The following is a 23,349-nucleotide window of genomic DNA, read 5'->3' as shown; positions in this document are numbered from 1 at the left end:
AAAAGTAAGGGAAGAGATATTGATTATATGACAAGATTGATTGTTGGTTGCTTAAAGCATAGATGTAATAGCCATTTTATCTTTGCTTGAAGTCAGTGGCAAATATTTCATGCATATTTGGGATGATGGCATGTCCATGAAGAATGTTTGGAAAAGAGTGACATATATTAATTTATTTTAGTGTAATCTAAAAACCTTTTTTTTCTTAACTTAAGCACCATTGCATCCTTAAAAATAGCATAAGTTCTTAAAATAACAAAAATGTCCTTTATACCTGCTCTATTTTCATGATACCCTTCACACATTATTTGTTTTGATACAAAAACAATTTGCCTTAGTAAAAATGAACTGTGAATATCAGTTTTGAACCTAAAAATGATTCATTCTTTTTATCTAAAAATATGTATAATAACTTGATAGAAAAGAAAACAATTTAACAAAGATAAAAGATACAAAATCAACAAAGAAAATAAATATCCAATAAATTATGATACAATACACATTGATTGCTAAAATCATTCAAGCAAATCCAAATTATGCTAGCATGATAACAGAACATTACAAATGATTATGCTAGCATTTTAAACAAGAAATAACAATTGTATTATGTCAGAAAACAGGAAGAAAGCACTCACGAGGGAAAAAGTAAAACATAACAAATAATTTACTGATTAAAACTATAAAATTGAATAAAATACCCAAAACAAAATTTTCTTTCAATGATTATCACAGAAATCACTGCATATATTAATATACAAAGAAATAAATCTTAACAAAAAAAATAAAAAATCATTAGTTTATTACACAATATATTTTCATTATGCATACAGCACTTTAACCTATCGTAAGACATTTGTTCATTAATTTTCTCTCAAGAGTCCAGAGCAAAAATTCCCTGCTCTCATTTTCATATTTTAATGATAAATGTTTAGTGAACCACAGAATCTGGGTCAAAAGACTCAAAACCCTGACTTCTTGGTACCCCGGTATTTAAAAAAAATATAAAGTTCATGCTTATGTGTCCAAAACTTCATTGTAAACAGTACACCACCTTAGCCAACATTTTCACATGATACCAATGGGGTATATATAAACTGATCTACAAACCAGAAAACATAATGTCGCAGACATAAAAATCTAGCTAAAGTTGCAAAAGACTAAACTTTATTGAATTTTTTTATTAACCTAGTTTAAAACCTGATAAATATTTTTTGACTCCTAGCATACATAGTCATACTCATCATCGTCAAAATGTTTTTTAAAAGTTTATCACTTGAATCTATGATTTTCAAATTTACATTTCAAACTAAAAGGTTTTTAATGAAATCAAGATAAGGTCTTTTCTTCTTTTCTTTTTTAATTTGCCGCCATATCTTATGAAATGACTTGACAAAAATCAACAATACATGTACTATTTCAAATTGTAAAATTTACATTATTCAAATTCTGACATTAACGAGACTTGTATGAAGGGAAAAGGAGGCTCAAAAACACATTCAATGCTATTTAAACTCATTAATTTAAGGGGAGTTAAATTCAAAACCTTGCTACGCACTTAATGACGTCAATCTCTTTGGTTCTTCTCTTTAAAGCCCTGTCTGGAAAAATTGAAGAGAATGTTTATATGCTGCAGTTGTTATAAACACCAAGTTATATGAGTCATTGAAATTTAAATTTCATCTTTCAAATAATCTTTTAAAAACCAATTATAACAATATGTGCTAATGGTACCATTCATTACAACTTTGAAATTTAAATTCTGTTTGAATGTTTGACATATTATATCTATCTTCTTTCATTCAAACCTTTAGCATACTTAACAACAAATAATAACAACTGGGAAGCATATCCAGTTACTACTTCAAAAGCTTTATCAATGACCTTGAATATAATCATAACCTTGACCTCTATTGACATAACATGATTTTCTGCATTTATTTATCACAAAAAGCTTTAATAAATATCATATCAAAATCTAATTATTTAAAAATGGTATAGAAATATAGTCGAACTCTCGCTTTCTATTTATCAATTAATACTAGCTACATATCTACTGTATGTGAAAAATTTGATTATAAAATCTATATGTTGTTATTCTATCAAAACAATTCCTTTCCGTTATTCAATAATGGTTACTCTAGAAACCGTGCGTTGGTGGACAATTCATCTATTGGAACTTCACGATCATCAACTACTGAAATTAACTTAGTAGCCAATAATAAATTTTATGGCAATTGTAGCACAAAACAATTTAATATTTAGCAAAAATAGCTTGTAATTTACATTACCTCATAAATCATTAGTTTGTTTCAACTGCGGTTAATTAACCTTAACTTATTTAAACTCTTGGAGATCTTTTTAATTTCTCTCTTCATTATTTCGTGCTAAAATTGTCATTCTGAATTTTAGGCTACATGTGCTTAACCAAATTTTGGAATCAAAGCTACACCATCATATTAACCATACAATAAAATCAATTACCAGATCTTATACCAACAATACCAATATCAATTAAAAAATCCAAATGTAATTAAGTTCCAATACACACACTTTGTAAACGATTTTCCTCAATTGATATTCTGTGCTTAGTTACTGTGGTCCTATTAAATAGCTGTTCTAATTGTTTGCTGTACCAACTGTATCCAATTGTATCTTTCCTCATCTGACTCAGCTGAACAGTACCATTCTCTCTTGGCAGTTTCCAGTAGAAAACCATTCTGCATGTCTGAAAATACACAAAAAGGTTAAAAGGATTAATGAAGAATTCAAACAGCATTCATTGGTGAATCCAAAACTTTTTATAAGGGTGGTCCACTTACTGAACTAAAGCAAGGCTTGCTCCATTCTGGCTTTAGTGATTCCCTATATAAGCAACACAATTTTCCTCACAAAGTCTGGATTAAACTTTATAGAAATTTGTATTTCTTTGGACATTTAAATATGTGGTTCACCTGTACCCACAAAATCCACGAAAATTGGTATCCAACGAATGATAATGAATCCACAGTAACTGAGAAATACTCTGATGCAAGAGGGTATGAAGAAAGAAACAAGATCCTCCGTGTATTAATAAAATCAACATTTTTCAAAATTTGGGATGACAATGGACTTTCATGTGGAAATGGTCAATTAATATATATTATATTTTTAGGTTTGCAGGATTACTGGTTAAATCTGAAGAACAGTAAATTTGATATCAAGGAACCTCAAACAAAACATAAAAAGATTTATTTTATATAAAGAATCAATATTATAGATTGCTTAAAAATTTGTCTTTTCCATTGATATAAAATAACAATGCATTGTGTTTTGCATGAAGCTACATTAAAACAAAATAAACAACCAGAAATTGAGTTTCATTTATTTACAACCAGAAATAGAGAATTTATTAAGAGTACACTTTACTTTGTTCTCACAATCTGTTGTTTATCACAGGGTAGACTTCAATAAACATTCATTTTCATTCAACTTTTCTGATAAGCTCACAACAAAATTAAAGGTTCTGGTCAAACTGACCAAGAAAACTAATTCATTCAAAAACACAGGTCAAGCTGACCAGTGAATATCTTGTACACAAGAGTCGTTACAAACATCATCAAACTGTCATATTTCCCCCTAAGTACATATCTGAAGTATATTTGCAGAGCATTAACAGTGTTTGTATGTATATCTAAAGGGGATTTGTACCTGGGAAGTGTCATCTGTACTTGTTTAGAGAACTCAAGTAATTCAATTATTGATTGGGGGATTTTGGAGGAGGTGTGCTTGAAGTGACTGTAACGGATCTCTTCAGATTGGAATATTAACTAAAACTAGCTCATTTTGATCAACATTTTATTCATCCCATCAATGTTAGAGAGACTTTTGGTTTTAAACAAATAGTCCAACGTTTATAAATAAGCTGAGTAAGCACTAAAATAAGTTAAAAAATCAATGCTCCTCATCACTGATGATAGAAACTGACAAATCTGACAGAATATCAATTATTTCTATCCAATTATTTTGGACTACCGTATTCGGCCGTGTATAGTACGCATTTATGTATAGTCCGCACCCCCTTTACATCCCATTAAAATCGAGAAAAAAAGTTTTGTAAAAAAAAAAAAAAAAAAAAAAAAAATATTGTAAAAGTCTAGTTCACTTTTAAAAAAACATTACAAGAGAGTTATTCTACATGTATTTTATAAAAAAAATATTTTTTTTTTTATTTATTTCATAAAAAAATGAAATGGTAGAACTTTTCATCAGGTAGTTAATATTTAATAATTTTATATAAGTAGTTATTAATCAAGAGATTCATTTTAAAATCAACATTTGTCTAAGTATGTCCAAGCTGATATATAATATAACAGAAATAATTTGAATATTATGGAACAAAAGAAAAAAGAGATCAAACATTTATCTAAATTATTTAGCAGTAATCAAAATTTTAAAACTATTTAATCTTATATAATCTTTTCATTGATCATGATGTTTTATTGCCTGGGATTATAATATTTAACACCTGTCAAAACTTGACATCATTATTTAATTGCTACACACCCATACTTAATCCTTAATTACCTCTCTTGATTACCTATGCAGGATGTCACACCTTTACTTTTAATAATCAATTTTGAAAAGAAAAGTTAAAAAAGAATAAAAGAATAAGAATTAAATGAAGTAAATACAATAAACGTCTCCAATATACATTGTTGATGCAGAAAAACGAAATTTAAAAAAAAATTATTTTTTTTTTTTTTTTTTTTTTTATAAATTTCGAAAACCGTCTTATAGTTGTGTATAGTCCGCACCCCTTGTACAAACTACATATTTAAGGAAAAAAAGTGCGGACTATACATGCCCAAATACGGTAGTCTCCAATAAGGAAAATAAAGCTAAAAAAGCTAAAAAAGTACTGGTACTTGGAAAACAATCAATGCCTTATTTATTTGTATCAGTTAAATGTTTGTATATCAGTATGATCATTATTGTACCAATTAAACATGTCCTTTTTTACCAAATCATGTTTTTATAAACAGTAACCTCCCTAAATAGCATATAGATAGATCTATACAATTCTTTGAAATATTTTCCCTTCAACTAAAATTCACCTGCTTTAAATTTGGTCAGTCGGTCAGTAAAGACAGGGTTGCCAGTACTTAAAATGCAATTTAATCCTTTATTTGGACAAAACAAACTCAATGCTTTGTCTGGTTCAATATGTGGAACCGTTAGATACCCCATGCCATACTTGCAGATATTAAATATCATGTCTTGTGTATCAAACAGATTTGGTTTATTTGTAAGTAAACATACATATAAACAGATCTTGCAATCTGAATTAGTATACTTATCACACCTATTTATTGACACAACCCATACTGACCACTGGTCAGATGATAACAAATATTATCTTGTCTATTTGGTCAAGGACAGTTTTAATTCGTCTAAATGGCCCATCTCAAAGTAGTGAAACTAGAGGAACATAGGAATAGAGCTTGTAACAAGGACACATTTATTAATAATTGGTTCTAAAATAGAACTTTTAAATGCCTTTTATAGCTGACTACGCGGTATGGACTTTGCTCATTGTTGAAGGCCGTACAGTGACCTATAGTTGTTAATGTTTGTGTCATTTTGGTCTTTTGTGGATAGCTGTCTCATTGGCAATCATACCACATCTTCTTTTTTATACTTACATATTTGGGGTCCAAGTTGCAACTATTGTATGGTATAAAAGACTTGCAACATATTGCCACAATAGTCTGCTATATGTGAAACCATAAAGAAGATTGGTCCAAATGCAAGTTATTATTTCTGTTATAAAAAAGTTGCTTTCATGATGGTGCGTTATTGTGGTTGAAACAATGGTTGTGATCGTGATCTACCTATAAACACAACTCCTAAACTTTTGAGTTCTTTCAATTATAAAAAAAAAATCTTAATTAATTTCTTATATTTCATGTCTTAGCTTTTTTGTTTATGGATTGCTGTCACATTTGAAACCATGTTTAAAACATTTTTATTTAATGTATGTACTTATATTTTACAGCAGCAATTATTTATATCCATGTACCAGTATTCATATATTCTAAAGTGAACCAGGGATTTGAAGATGTATCAAATTAACTCATCATAGATACCAGGACTAAATTGTGTATATATTCCAGGCATGTGTTTCGTCTACAAAAAGACACAATCAGTGACGCTCGAATCCAAAAAAAGTTAAAAAGGCCAAATAAAATAAATAAGTACGAAGTTGAAGAGCATTGAGGACCAAAATTCCTAAAAGTTTTTGCCAAATACAGCACCTGTCCCTTCACTTTCAAAGGTTACCTGAACTATTTAGTACTTAATTTAAAATTTTGACTCTCCAGTCTTTTAAACCAAATATAAACTTTATAAACTGTTTCAGCCACATACCAAGAGACATCTGTATAGCACCAGATGGACGGACTATTTAAACTATGATAAGGTACATAATTTGTATTGAACATTTCAAGGACGTTTGTTAACAGATGGTGGTGCCACCTGTCACAGTATATGTATTAAGAAGCTTAGATTTCAAAGTGTTTACTTGATATAATATAAAGTATAATCTTAAATAACAGAATTTAGAGATCTGGTATGATTGTTGATGAGACAACTATCTACAAGAGATCATAAGGAAAAGGGTGTGATCTACAACAGGTCCAGTTTTCAACATTGAGCTACACTTGCTACAAAATACAAAACAGAAAAAAAACTTTTGTACAATTTATATCAAAAAAATAAATGAACAACAAATAAATTTACGAAGTCTCTAACCAGGCCCGTAGCCAGGAATTTCCAAAGGGGGGTTATTTGGCCTCAAAAACTCGACTTTAACAGTCACAATTTGGAACAGAATGTTGACTTTAACAGTCATTATTTGCCTTCAGTTTGCTGACTATGGGTATACTAACTGTGAAATACTTGGATACATAACTTATATATACTGATTTTTTTTTAAATCATCTAAAATATTCTTGACACCTTTAAAAGAATAATTTTAAGATGATTTGCAATACTTATTTTCTTTTCTTATTTGATTCATGCACTGATAAAATATAATTCATCTGAAATCAACCATTGCTTTGTATTCACTTTTCAATCATGAATGAATAATAAATGTCATTTATATAACAAATAATTCTTCATTGATCATCAGGTCTTTGTTATATAAACAGATTTCTAAATATTAGTTCAGTTCACACCATTTCTGTACAAGTGCAATAAGTTAAAATCCAATAATTGCCTAGAAGGCCTAAACTTATTCATGTTGAGAATATTTTTTCCTAAACTAAATATGATCAGCTGGAAAATATCTACTTTGATCTAAAAATTCATTATTTCCATTATGACCTAAATATACAGGCAATTTCTAGGACAAATCAATAGGTTGTATATATAGAGAATCTGTAATAATGCCAGCATTAATCATGAGGATCTAGACCAAACTTCATAGATTCTGTGCTGACCACTGGACTGGATGTTAAGTGTAGAAAGATAATTTACCTGCAACTTTTTTCGACTTACATTGGTTTTATTTTACATTAATTTACTTTTTAAAAGTAACTCATAAGGAGAGAATTGGGTTTGAGATAAATAATATTTGAAGGAAAAAATCTTCATATTATGAACAACATTCTTATCTGGCAAAAAAATAATAATAGAAGAACAATTTGCAAGATTTATATAATTAAAAAAAACAAAAAAAACAAAGTGGTACTCAAAACAACTTGTCCTGGTTAACAATTGGTCATGAAAGACAAATACACACTGACCATTCAGAGGCTGCTATAATGCCCAGTCACTGTTTGGGTACATGTCAATGAGACACATAAAGCTGAGATATTTTTTTTGTGAATGGCTATTATCTCTTGTGTTAACAAACTTAATGACTGAAACATGACTAGGGAGAATAAAAATGCAAAGATGACATGACAATTAAACACCATAGCTTTTTCATTAATTTTTCTTCCTTTAAGGTGGTACCTAACACTACAGGGAGATAACTCTCTAATATCAGCTAAACGTTTAAATTACGTTGTGTTGTTGAGGGAATATTAAGCTTCTGAATGATCAAAATTTGAGTTTGTCAAATTGCTATATAACCAGTGTATTTTTTCTGATAAAATGGTTGGTTCAAATTTTTTGAAATTTTTATATTTTTGTCAAAGGGTCAAAGTAAATACTCTATCAAAATTTTAGGAAAATTAAACGAGCCAAATTAATTTAAGTGAATGTGTTGGGTACCACCTTAAGCAAGCAACAATTTAATTTTATGTACAAGATTCTTTGAAAGTCTACCAATTATGAACAAATATATCTTTATGTCAGTAATTGGCATTTTATATCACTATAATTCTTCATGAGGGTACCCCTATAATTAATCAACCCTCTTCTAAAGTTTATTTATTTGCAGAAGCAACCTGTTTAACCAATGTTTTCATTCTTAGAAAGCGTGTTTATAAAACTGATGGAGATGCAACAAGCATGCATTAAGCATGATCACAACACACTTTCAGCAATCCTATTAACCAAATTCTATAGAAGCAAAAAAATCAGGGCTGAAAGGAAAATCTGCACAAACTCAAAATTGGCAGGATTCTGACTACAGTGTCAATTATTCCTTGTCGCAGATTGACTCAGATTTATCAATTTATCACCAAACTCTTACAACAACAAACTCCCTCTTGAATGCCACCATCGACTAAACCAATAAAGCCAATACATTTAAACTAATAACCCTCTCTTTGGCACCCTAGGTTATATCATTATAACCTCTTTTCCACCCTCTAATATATCATTATAACCAATACTTTCAATAAAGGGGATATTCACCTTCATCCAAGCAATAAATAACAAGAGAAATATCTATTATGAGCATACATATTGAATATGTCATGGTGACCTCTTTCATTTCTCATGCAAATATCATGCAAACAGTACATGACAATATCATAAGACTGTGGGTCACTGGGACAAATATGATAGGTACTTATACGACTAGACTTGTAAAATGTCAACAAAATTTAATATCATTAATAATTTATGTGTTAATATTGTACTCTTAAGTATTTATTATTGAAAAACTTTAATTTTAAAAGGTGACAGAGGCCAAAAGAAAAAAAATAGAGAACTTCGATTAATTTTATTATTGGGTTGTCTTTTCTTAGGTGTGAACATCTAACATTTGAAATAAAGAGAGACATGCAGTATGAATCAATAAGACAGCAATCTAACAGCAAAAACAAAACTTTATGGCTCAATTCTTTCTGTAAAAGACATTATAAATAAAGTATAGATTTGAAAAAAAATATTTAAAATGCAATCATCTTCTCAGCAATATTACCGTAAAGCTTGTAGTTTTCCCCCTTTCCTTTGACTTATCAACAGACAAATAATTTGTCTTCAATTCAGATTGAACAAAAGACTGTTAAAATAAAAGCAAATAGGGATTTTATTATCAATTTTAAGTATCAAAGTGCCATAACTCTTCACTCACAGAATGACAAAAAGAAAATGATCAATATTGAATGTTGACTTATAAAACTAGAGGCTCTTACGCTCACCTTGGTCTATGTGAATATTTAACAAAGGACGCAGATGGATTCATGACAAAATTGCGTTTCGGTGATGGTGATGTGTTTGTACATCTTACTTTACTGAACATTCTTGCTGCTTACAATTATCTCTATCTATAATGAACTTCGCCTAGCATAGTTTCAGTGGAAAATGTTAGTAAATTTACAAATTTTATGAAAATTGTTAACAATTGACTATAACGGACAATAACTCCTTAGGGGGTCAATTGACAATTTTGGTCCTGTTGACTTATTTGTAAATCTTACTTTGCTGAACATTATTGCTGTTTATAGTTTATCTTTATCTATAATGATATTCAAGATAATAACCAAAAACAGCAAAATTTCCTTAAAATTACCAATTCAGGGGCTGTAACCCAACAAAGGGTTGTCTGATTTATCATAAAATTTAAGTGTAGATAGATCTTGACCTGATAAACAATTTTATCCTCCATCAGATTTGCTCTAAATGCTTTGGTTTTTGAGTTATAAGCCAAAAACTGCATTTTACCCCTATCTTCTATTTTTAGCCATGGCGGCCATCTTGGTTGGTTGTCCAGGGTCACGCCACACTTTTTTTAACTAAATACATGGAGGGAAGTCCCTTTTTATCAACATAATTGGTGAAAAAGTATCATGTTTTTTGTATTTGGTTGTAAAAATATGTTAATTAACTTCAATTAAAACAGGTTGAATGATTAAAATAATTTAAAAAATTAGATTAAATATTCATGTTTTGAGGGGAGACAACACTGTAAACAGTCTGTTTTTTTGGCAGTGAAAATTCAAAAACTATTTGCAGCCACTGTAGCTCTTTTAGGAGCAGGTGAACGTAGCCTTAAGCATGAATTTTATGAAAGAACAGGTAAAAATCTATGAAATTCATACAACTTTGAAAAATGTGCAGGCATCATGTCTTCAGGGGTGTGCACATGACCTGATTTCAGGTTTTTTAAGCTTAAATTAGGCAATGTTTTTCCCGGTTTCTCGGGATAAAACTTTTTTATACTATTAAAAGTACACTTTTTTTTTAATTCCATTATAAACTAGAGAACATTCTGATTCCAGTGATATCTTGTTTTATACAGGTATCTTTATCAATCAGTCCACCACTAAGGGTCACTTATACATGGTCCCTCAAAATATGACGTCATAGAAAAAAACTGTTGATTGCACCCTTAGATGCCTTTTCCCAATCAAGCAAGGACCATAACTCCTGCACAACAGATGTAAAATTTTGTCATCTGTGAACAACATAATTGAAAAGGAAATTGGACTAAAAGGTTTTTGCACAGAAAGAAGTAGAGCTGACAACTTGACCATCACAAATACATAGCAGGATTTCTTTTGGAAAACTGGGTTAGAAATCTGATATATTTTAATGTATTCATATGAACAATACATATATAACAATCAAAAATACAAAATTTGTCACTTTTCAATTTCACACTAGGTGTGACATTTTATTATAAACGCTACCAATCATAATCATAAAATATCAGAATAAATTCAGTACTTCTTCTTTCTTGTCTCCAATGTCTAAATAAAATGAAAAGATAGTGATGTTTTTTTCTTCTTGGTCTCCAAAACTAAGTTAATATAAAATATGACAACGTTTGTATGTCAAGTGTCACATTACTTTGACAATCAGTAATGATGTTAAGTTTCTGAGTTACAAACAAACCAGCTGGTTTTTTTTCTCCCTTGTTTGGTCAGCCCTGTTAATGAATGATGTATAACAAGTCATTGTCTATTGACCTAGTTTTCTGTGCAAAAAATAAAGGCTACCTTATTAGGTCTTTCCACTTTTCTGTGGAAAGACCTATTGTTTTTCTTCTGATTATTATTTTTTTTTTCTTCCGCCTAATTTTGTTCTTTCGATAAACATTTGTTTCGCAATATGTCAATTAGATATTTGGTATATGATATTGAACAGTTTATGCGCTTTTGAAATTTACCCTGCGTAAACAAATACTTTTCTTTGTAGGAGTTATCTCCCCAAACACTGTTTTCCTTGTTAGCGCAACTCCTTCGCAACCGTAAAATATTATGACAAATTTATTTTACAAAATTGCTCGTTATATCCTTCGCATGATTTGTCCTATTTTGACCGAAGTGATATGAACGCTCCATATGAGAGTTATTTCCCCTTATGCATTTGATATAAGTGATATGCATTTCTATCTCGTAAACCATAAGTGCTAGAGACCAAGGATCTTTTGATTTGAGGTCCTTGGTCCAAAAAAATAAAAATTAGGTCAAGGTCAAAGGTCAAGGTCATATTCTAATTTTTGAATTTGGCTTATTTCCACTAATTTCCAGAAACCGTATAAGATATCGACAAATTATTTTTTCTAAATTGTTAGTTGCGACATGTCGTAACACGTAAAGTTTGATTGCAAGGGTACGTCGAACGTAAAAGTGAGTTTTCTCCCCTCTTGTATTTAAAAATATGCGTATGGTGATATAACTGATTAACCAAATATACTTAAGACCTATGGTCTTTTGATTTGAGGTCCTTGGTTTATGACCTTGAAATTGATCTCAAGGTCATAGATTAATTTGACGTTCTAGTTTTTGACCTTTGCTTTCAGCTCATATGTATACATGATATAGCCATGAGACTTTTGGCGAAAGGTATCAAACCATTTAACCTTGAAAAAAACAACCGGAAGTGACCTCGTGTAAACCGGAAGTAGCTATTTTTTGTACTTTATTAATAAAAAAGTATATAGAACCAGATCTTTTTGGAATCAATGTCAATTAAATATTCAAATATTATCGGAAGTAACATTTTTCAAACCGGAAGTAACAAATTATCTCCCTTTTTTTTTTTTTTTGGTATAGAAACCATATATTTCTGGAATCAGCGTACAAATCAGTTGACGATTGAAATGACATTTTAAACTTAATTTTACAACTTTCATATTAAAATACATTATTTTCAGTGGAAAGACCTTCAATTGTTCTCTGAACAATTGGTTTTTAATTATATCTGGTTCTGTTTATATATATATGGTATTTTATTCAGTTATTTTAACCAATCAAAAGAACAGGAAGAGGAAGGAGGGCTTAGAGTTTCTAAAACTTCATAATCCTTCCACATGTTTAAAACATAAAAATAGGAAGATGCAACTGGTTTGATTACCAATGAGACAAATCTCTACCCCATACCAAATGACACAGAAATTAAGAACTATGGGTCACTGTTCATTCTTCAACAATGAGTAAAACCCATATTGCATTAAGTCAGCTATAAAAGCCCCCAAATGACAAATGCTACAAGTTTTCCTTTTCATTTGTTGATTTGTATTTTATTGTTGTTGAATTAACATTCATAAAACTCACTTGATATTTCTACATTTTGTTAAAATTTTATCTTATCAAAATTAAATATCTGCACTGCTCAAGCAGTGACCAAGCATAAAAAAAATGAGGGAGTGTGGAGATTTAATTTCAATAAGTTTTGTTAAAATTAGGAAATAAGATTTGTATTTCAGGATTAGCAATTTGATGGAAACAAGCTGAATTTACTGCTGACAAAAGTCCTTGTATCACAATTTCTTTCCCATATCTGGAGATACATGTACTACATTTTCAACTTGACTCCCAGTTTATAACAAAATCATTTTTTTGCATGATAAACTGTCACTTTCAAAAAAGTGAAACAATGCTATATATTTTTACCTTTAAAATAAATTGCAAATGTGTTTAACATGAAAAGCATGAATATTTTAGGCCCAAATTAGACACAGCTTTTCTCTCGGGACAAAGATGACAAACTATAACATCAAAAGCTGCAGGCCCTGTTACCGATTAATAACTTTGAATATAATGTCCTATTTATTGTACATCACCTAAAAATGGTCATGTGGTTTATATAATTAGGTCACTTTCTCATTTGTAAGTTTCAAAATATAATGTGATGATATACAGTGGCAGATCCAGGGGGAGGGTTCCGGGGGTTGGAACCCCCCTTTTTTTGACGATCAATGCATTTGAATGGGGACATAAAGTTGGAACCCCCCCCGCTTTTTCAAATGGATGGATCCGCCACAGATATATGGTATATCAAGATGCTTTAATAATAATGTTTTCTGCTTAAAATTGTATGATGACTTGCTCCTTTTTTTATTACATACTTCAAAGAGTTATTTTTATGATATACATAAAATAATATTGATAAAGGGAATAGCTTTTTAAAATTTGGGTGAAAGTTAAAATAAAATATATTTATCAGTTTTATTTCTATGTTAATTAAATCAGAATGTGTTGTCTACATTATAGAGTAGAATGTTGTTTTTGGTTTAGGCTAAATGATGAGAACTTTTTGACAGAAACATCCTTTTGTTTCAACCTGTTATTAAAATGTTTAGCTCTTCGTCATCATCAGTAGTGGAGGGGGCATTAAAATTTACCCTTGTCTGATTTCCGACCAGAAAATGGTTTCCATTTTTTCTGATTTTAATTTGCCAAATACACAATGCTTATTACAACAAAATACAGATCAAGTTTGAATTTGGGATGTGTCAATTTTACCATAGTGGAGTTATGTCCCTTTATTACCTCATATGCAAGCAGGGGCATTTATGTGTTCCATGAACACATTCTCCATTTAATTTTTAAGGCGATTCAAATGAATTATAAAACGTGTTGTTAGTGTTTACTATTGAGGAGAAATTGGGTCAAAACATTAGTCTCAATGCATTATAATGTTGGAGGAAATTTGTTCTTTAGGAAATTTGAAAGTTCACAAATATCTAAAATTACTTAATCTTGACATAAATTTTTATAAGCCCTGAAAATTCTAATTTTCTACTATTCACTATATAATAGACGAAGTAGATATGACCTGTTTATATGTTATCAGTACATAGATGTCCAACCTCAATTCTTGTGGTGTCCCAAAAATGAATGATTAGTTTGATGACATATACTATTAGATATTATTGATTGACGTGATGATACACATCCTATTGTCAGATAAACATCTATCATTAAATTTCTGTTCAAATCAGGAGATGTCTCTTATCAAACATCCCTTAGAGGAGGGGGTGGGGGATTTGAGGTAGTCTGAACCTTGATGTATTTGTGACAGAGCCTATTCTGATTATAAGTGGGCAAACTTGAATCCATTTTCATCCATTATCATTAACGTCTTTTAAGGCATTTAAGTCTCGAGTTTGACAAAACTTACATGGACAAAGTGTGATTCCTATAATCCTCTCCCCCTAAATTTCCAAGGGAGGTAATATTAAAAACTAAAAAGTCAGCCCTATTTCAAATAAAAAGGTGAAACTATGTTGAAGTGACATAAGCCTAAGATCATTTTGAAGTTTAAAATTACTTGGATCATGATTAATGAAAATTCAACATTGAGTATCACATATTATCTTGACAGATTTTTTCTTCTTCATAATTATTATCTCCAATTTATTAACAAAACTTGATAGACAACTTATGACTGCTGGCCTTAAAAGGCTGACAGTCTAAATAGTTATCAAAGATACCAGGATTATAATTTAGTACCCCAGACGCGCATTTCGTCTACATTAAAGACTCATCAGTGAGCTCAAATCAAAATATTTATAAAGCCAAACAAGTACAAAGTTAAAGAGCATTGAGGATCAAAAATTCCAAAAAGTTGTGCCAAATAAGGCTAAGGTAATCTTTGCCTGGAATAAGAAAATACTTAGTTGATTTTAGGACTTTCCAACATTGTTTCCTGGAGAAACAAAGATAAAGTCTAAATAGAAAGGCCAGTTTCGTGTAAAATAATTGGAAGCATGTAATATCACACTTCAATTTCCAATCTCCATCGCTTTCATAAACAATCAGAGATAAATCATTTGTTAGAAACAACAATCCACATTACAACTGCTGTTATTTCTGGAAATCCCATGCCATCTAAAATATCATGCAATCTATTTAATGAAAGTTTCTTGGCAAAGATGGAAATAGATTACACTAATTAGCAATTTCTTTGATCAGTGAAGAATTTCACATTTGATGTTAGGATTGACATAAATATTGGCAAAAAAAATAAATATTGCTGGCACTGATGAAAATGGTGTCAGTTATATAACTAATGGAATAATTTATATACAGGAGGGTTGAATTTAGGAGAATGAACCTCATATTAGATATTATGTTTAATTTCTAAATGCTTTTTCAATAATAAAAGCTTATGTCAATTTTCATAAAAATTTGGCATTACCTCAAAGAAATCTTAAGTGCATGCTTTTCATCTATCTATAATCGTGAGAATGCAGAAAGCTTTCATTCCTCTCTTAAAGGAAATACAATGAACTATTATAACTTAGAGAGGCCCTGGTAGCCAAGTGGTCTAAGTTAAGTCTAACTTCTGTATTACTAGCCACTGTCAACACAGAGTTTGTGAGTTAAAATCCAGCATTTGGCAGGCAAGCTTGAATCCAATCTTAGTGAACATTAGGATTGTCAGTTTTTCTACCAAAGATTGAACCTCTTGGCTGTCCAGGTTCCTCCACAAATAAAACTGATCTCCACAAAATTGCTTCATCGTGCTAAAAGTGGCATTAAACACCAGTGAATCAAAATAAATTTTATATTTGGCAAAGATTACTTTTGGTAGTTGAAACATGTTGGGTTGTTGTCTTTTAAACCTTGCCATACAGATCTCTTCTTTACTCAATAGCATCTGCATGTGATTTAATCGTTAGGAAATTGCTTAACAATAGGTCATTTTAAAGGATCTTTCAGTTTAAAATTATGCCAAATAACAGTGAGTCTACCTCCAGCTGAGAGATTTAAGTTTTTTATCTTGTGATTCAATATGTACAACAATGTACATGGGTATAACAAAGGTAACTATTAGTTTAGTATAACATTGAAGATATAAATATGATACCTTTCAACAGAAAGCAGGTATGACTCGAAAACTTTCCATTTATGCAAATGTATTACTGTCAGCTGGACCTAATATAGCCAAAAGGTGAACTTAACCAATTTTTGTCAGAATACACTGCACGTCTATCTAAATGATTTATTACTGTCATTTTGGTTTCAGATAAAAACGTAATATTAAGGGACCCTTTAAAGGGATCTTAAGACTTAATTTCTTTTTTAATATATAAATATTTTATTACACTTTTCCAGATAAAAACATAAAAAAAATCACAAATCCAAATGTAACTTTACATTGATACAGAAATACAGGCAACCCCAATGAACTTAAGTTAACAAATAAACAAAAAGGTCAAGGCCAGTAGGTGTGGCTATACATCAATATCAAAAACACATTTACCTGGTACTTTTTAATATCAGTTACCTTGTGTTCAAATATCTGTGTTCAAAAATAATTGTGTATGCCTTTATCAAGTAAAAATTCGTCAGATAACATAATCTTCAGGAAATGATATGGGTATATATAATATTCGGATATATAAAGAATTTGGACTAAAAGGTATAATGAATGACGTCAAAGATAAAAACTCACCAAGAACTTTGAACAATACAAATGGCTTTAAGTATTTCATAAATCGTAAAATGTTCGACATTTATAAATTGACCAGACTATGTTAAGATCTCTAATCGGATATTTGATAAGAAACAATTGTGCTAAGTCACTGGTCAGAAGTTCCTTTAAGTAACTTGAGTACTGGACAAGAGCCATGTCCAGAAAATAATAAGACCTAATTTAGCTACAAAGAAGTCCATTTGAAATTTATGTGACAAGTTTAATAAAGCGTCCACGATACTTAATCTTACATCAAGTACTTTTGACAAAAAGTACTCTTAAAATCAAATCATTTAAATGTCACCGAATATATTTTAAATGTTTAACATAAATAAGCTTTCAATATATACAAACTGGATCACTAACAATGATATCTATTCGAGAGAACGATTCATATCTTGAGATCATTATTTCAGTTAGCTGAAAGAAACACGTCTCTAAAAATTATTTTTAAATTGGATTGCATTGGTGGATCCAGGGGGGGGGGGGTTCGTCGGTTGAAACCCCCCTTTTTTTGGACGATCAATGCATTTGAATGGGAGCATATAGTTGGAACCCCCCCTTTACTCTTGGGTGGGAACCCCCTTTTTAAAATGGATAGATCCGCCCCTGGAATCCAATTTGCTTTAAATCCAGTGCAAACACAAATACATGTACCCCTCTATAGAGGGATAATTTTATCCCTCTTAAGAAGGTTTATCCCTCTATACAGGTATAATCACCATCCAGGGGGTTTGTTCCCAACCTGATCTATACAGATAAGATAGATAAATATAATGATTTATTTGCAAGCAGTGAACAATCATTTATCAAAAACAAAACAAAACTAAACAGGAAACAGATTCTTCTTAATATTTTATTTTATTCAAATAGAAAGGCAATAAGGGTACTTTAAACATATTACAGTTTGTAGAAAAAACACAATTTCTACTTCATATGGTTACATTTACGACAAAATTTATGTTGATAAAAAACCTCCTGATCTGAGTCCTAATCTCCTGACCAAAATTTCCAAATCTCCTGATCTGAGTTTGACAGTCCATCACATGTATGCTGGATTGCAGTCTAATTAACATCAACCCCCTCCATCCCCCCTTCTTCTCTTCATCTTGTATTAATATGTAAAAGATAATGAAGCATTATTACATGTAAGAGCAATGATAATAAAATATTGGAAGATAACCTACAATGTTGGTTTGATAACTTGGAAAGAGTGACACTCAGAAATGGTGAGAATTCTAGAAATGATCAGAGGGTCAGATAAACGTCTGCCATCGTATACCAGAACAAATACCATATCTTATAGCGCAAAAGAATTTGTTCAAAATACATTAACTTAATACTGTCAAGTATGTTGAACTGTTTTGGAATTGACATGTTTCAAAAAGAACATCCTTATACCTCCCATCAGGTAAGGGGAAGTCCTATATCAACTTGTACTAATTTGTTTACTAATATTCAAACTTTTGACCTGAGGGCAGGTTTAATCAGTACTTTGATAGTGGACTCTTCAATAACAAAAACAAATTACGCCTGTTTTAATATCATGGGACTTGACCGAATTCCTTAAAAATTTGGCTACTGACATGCAAGAATGCACTTTAAAAAAATAAGGAAATTTTTACATTTCAAATCGTTGAATGAAACTTTTCATATAAAAATTCAGCTAATGATATGCAGGAATGAATTCCTATCACTAGTGAAAAATTTTAACAAATGAAATCAGTGAATGAATCTTGTACACAAAAAATAGCGACTACTTAGTAAAAATAGCAGGTATGCAAGAATGAATTCCTGTCAACAATGAGGAAATTTTTTATTAACAAAATCGGTGAATGGAACTTGAGCATCTATTTATATCAGGAACAATAATCAACAGTACTTTTAACTTGTCTATATTTAGTCCTATATTATTGAGCACACACTTCATAAAGTAGATTTAATGGCTTTAATTTTTCCCTTCAATACTTTTTCTATTCTAGAACATAAACTAGGACATTGTGATCTCAATAATCTATAGGATTCATAACTAATGGACTAAATATTGTTTTGACCTTAACATTATATTGGTAATGAAAATGATAAGTTTTTTTACTGTTAGTAGCAACTTGTCTTCTAGATTTTTTTACCATGGACTATATCCTAACAAGTCAAATTATTTTTCACATTAAAAAAAATAAATGATTCAAATGCACCATTGTGTAAATAATTACTGCAGATTTATCTTGACAGATTTTCAGTTTCTGAAAGGCCTTTAACAAAATAAACTTTTAAATGAACAACCATTGAATACAGAGAATTTTTAAATTCAGGAATAATGGCTGACTGTTTTTGAAAGAATATACACTAATTTAAAAGCAATAATACATATAAACTGTTGACACAGAAACATGTCTGGCTATTATGTAATTTTTATAGAACAACAAAATTTCTAAAATTAAAATGGCAATAACATGTAAACTCTCCAAAACATTTAGTCATTGAATCAGAAGGGAAGGTACAGGCATACAGGGCCATTTATAACTTCAGTGGAAATGAGAAATGCAAAAATTAAAACAATTAACTTCGTACTAAATACTATAATTGACTTATAAGAGATTCCTTTTTAACTCATACTATAAAGTCAGCTAAAAAAATGCATGAACATGATAACATTACTATATGCTCATATAAAAATATATTTCTTTGAATTCTTACTAAGTATCAAAGATATTAAATGATTAGAACTATAGATGACCTTGACCATAAAACAGAGTTATTTATATTAAACAGTTTTAATTTTCTCCTTCATTTCCTGCAGATGTTACAATGTACATATTAAGTAAGTTCAAAAGTTCAGTGGAAGCAATTAACCTTGAAAAAGGAAATATTATTTCTGTTTTTGGTATGATTTCCTGCTTTTAACAACTACCTCCTTTAGTTAACAGGTGAAGTGAAAACAGCATGATTGACATTTTTAGAGAAAAGACTATCTAGTACACATTATTGTTTAGGGGCCAGCTAAGGACCACCTCCGGGTGCGGGATTTTCTTGCTGCGATGAAGATCAATTGGTGGCCTTCAGCTGCTATCTGCTTTTAGCTTGGGTTGGTGTCTCTTTGACATATTCCCCATTTCCCATTCTCAATTTGATCTGGAATTATGATTCCACAATAATATTTTCCCATGTTGGTACATGTAAATGAACATATTTATTTTAAAACATTTTAAATATATTTCTATTTAATTGATAAATTATATTTCTTAGGTATTTTTTATTTTTTTTGCTGTTTTCAGTAATCTGAATCTTGAATCATATCTTAGGGTTTAACACAGCCTCTTTGTAGCAAGTTATAGTTAACAAGTTATATCTAAGATACAGAGAACATTAAAATTGGGGTGATCTATTATAAATGTCAGAAGAGTTTCTTCATCATTCATGGAAGATTTTTCTAATTTGTTATACAATGTATTGTTTATTGAAGAAAATTAAAGAAAAGAGAATACAATTGACCAGAAAGAAAATATCTGGTCAACATATGAGTTTGAAAATGTCAACAATGGTGGTCATACATGCATAAAAAAAAGTGTTCCTGTAATGCAACATTATTCAAAGTAACTGTCATTTGGATAGGATAATGTCAATAATTTTCATGGCATCAATTCACAATTGATACTATGAAATCTTATGTGCAAGTGCAGGCGACTTATGCCAAATTTAAAATGGCTGATTGGACCCTGTTTTCTGTCTAACAGTTTCATTAGAAATTTAGAATGGAGATAACACAATTTTATTTTAAGCTCTAACAGCATCAACTGATGATTTGATGGTAGCAAACAGTGGTGAATCCAGAACTTTTCATAAGGGGAGGGGGGAACTGACTGACCTAAGGGAATACTGGTCTCCCTCATGCAAATTGTCGGTGAGTTTAAATACAATAGTTATCAAATAAAATTGCCTTATCATAGCTAAAGTATCATCAGAAAAATAAATAGCCAAATAAACATGTATCCATCCTAGATGATCTGTAATCAGTCAATGAGTGAGGTATTCTATATCAACTTGATAACCCACACATAGAGATAGGATAACCCTCACACTTCTATGTTTACATACATGTCCAAATAGGATAAATTATTGTGAAATAAATATTCAAGGTAACAAAAGTGCATTTCGAATGAATAAAAGGAGAGGTGAGATACCAAAAAAATCTAACAAGATAGCCTTGGCCATCCTATCTACACACAAATTTACAGGTCAATATATGGCCTTCAACAATGGAAAACTTTCTACACAATATAGTTGTCAAGTAAAAAAATCACCTCAGTTTATGAATTTTATTTATCAGATTCAAGGTTGCATGACAATATATGTAACACAGATCTGCAATCACAGTGGGGATCCCGGGGGATGGGGAGGTGGTGGGAGCAGGTCTGTGGGTTGGACCCCCTTTTTTTGGGCGATCAATGCATTTGAATGGGGATATGTGGTTGGAACCCCCCCCCTTTATCCTGGGTTAGGAAACCACCCTTTCAAAATGGCTGGATCTGCCCCTGAATTAACACAATTAAGTACACCACAATCCCCCTCCCTTCTAATCCAGTAAACATATGACAAGAACGACATATAACAGTTGATTCATTTTTTTCAGAGATATCAATTTTCTTCGATTTGAGGATATTTTGTAATTTCGTGGATATCTAATTTCATGGTTTTACCAAAGTCTACACATGTTAAAGCATTGATGTAGTATACTTGGTTAACATTTAAATTCGTGGTTTACCTATACACATCATGTCTCATGATTTTGACTGAAACCACATTTGGACATTTGATTTCCAGACATACAACCATATAGAAAATTTTTACCTGATTAATATTTTAATTCGTGGTTAACCATTACCAAAGAAAAATTATAACTGTGAATTGGTTAATTAATATTTGTGGGATACCATTTTTTTGTGGATTTCATGGGTTATGATACTTTAAATTTTTCGAAAAAATAAAGATTTTCTTATCCCAGGCATAGATTGATTACCTTAACAGTATTTGGCACAACTTTTTGGAATTTTGGATCCTCAATGCTCTTCAACTCTGCATGTACTTGTTTGGCTTTATACATATAAATATAAATATTTTGATATCAGGGTCACTGATGAGTCTTATGTAGACGAAACGCGCGTCTGGCGTACTAAATTATAATCCTGGTACCTTTGATAACTATTATGCTGAACCATGAATTTCAATACTCAAAGAAGGAATTTTCTACTATTAAGCTTGTATGCAGACATTGACGAAATCATAAAATCAAATACTGTAAATTCAGAAATTATTGCGTGCATTTATTATTGCGATTTAGTCATTCTAAACTAAGTCATGCTTTAGTTAAAATAATACGAAATGTGAGTTTTAATTATTGCGTTTACAACTCTGTCGCATTATTTGCAATAATAAAAACCTCACAACAATTTCTGAATTTACCCATAAATGCACACCTTTTTAACAATCTAAGATAATTGGTATCCACTATAAATAAATGAATCCACAGTATCTCACATATACTCATTATAACAAATCTATAGTATATAACAACACTCACATTTACTATCCGGAATCTCTGAAATCTTTATCCTATTGAGAGACAGACTAACTTCAAATCTGTAAGTATGTTCAATGGCACGGCTGAATGGGTAGTGGCGATCAGTTCTTCTTGTGATGACCAAGGCATCATTGAACAGGAACAGACCAAGCATCTCCTGGTGTTGGAAGGCTCTGAAAACAAACAAAAAATATATTTAACATTATTTTTATAGAAAGGTGCCTTAACTTAAACAACTATCAAAATACTGAGTACACAGTTGCACAAACCATGCACTTTTTTTCTATGTTCAGTAAACCATGAAAGGAGTAGGTCCGGTAAGACCCCTTTTTGGCCCCAAAATATAACAGTTTTACAAAATTGTTTAAATGTTAACTTTTAGTTATTTATTGGACAGTTGAATGCTTCTGCTTCATAAATATGGGCTGTTTTTGACAATACAATACACATATATAGGGTTGTAGCACCATTTAGTCATGCTAAATTACTGAAATCTTCAAAATTCTATCATTTTAGTTTAATTTTAGACGGTTTCCGTGTAAAACGAAAGTGGCCGCATTCGTGTTCATCCTTAATATTGAAATGTAAGTTATATTTTATGATAATACATAACATATATAAAGGTTGTGGATGAACACGGATGCGGCCACTTTCATTTTTGACAAAAACCATCTGAAAAGTGA

The 23,349-nt window shown here is 30.7% G+C and overlaps 1 protein-coding gene across 1 annotated transcript in view; it reads right to left on the bottom strand.

The window, feature by feature from the left end:
• The window catches only part of LOC134687256 (epithelial cell-transforming sequence 2 oncogene-like), a 75,046-nt gene continuing 51,697 nt past the window's right edge, over positions 1-23,349 (bottom strand). The window contains exons 25-26 of the mRNA XM_063547400.1: positions 22,667-22,839; positions 1-2,725 (exon numbers count right to left, since the gene is read on the bottom strand). Coding sequence (XP_063403470.1) covers positions 2,604-2,725; positions 22,667-22,839 — 295 coding nt within the window. The 3' untranslated portion in view covers positions 1-2,603. The remainder of the gene's footprint in view (positions 2,726-22,666; positions 22,840-23,349) is intronic.

Source organism: Mytilus trossulus, chromosome 10 (genome assembly GCF_036588685.1).
Source record: "Mytilus trossulus isolate FHL-02 chromosome 10, PNRI_Mtr1.1.1.hap1, whole genome shotgun sequence".
Taxonomy (NCBI): Eukaryota; Metazoa; Mollusca; class Bivalvia; order Mytilida; family Mytilidae; genus Mytilus; species Mytilus trossulus.
Note: the sequence above shows the minus strand (reverse complement) of the source record. Positions and strands in the feature narration are given on the sequence as shown.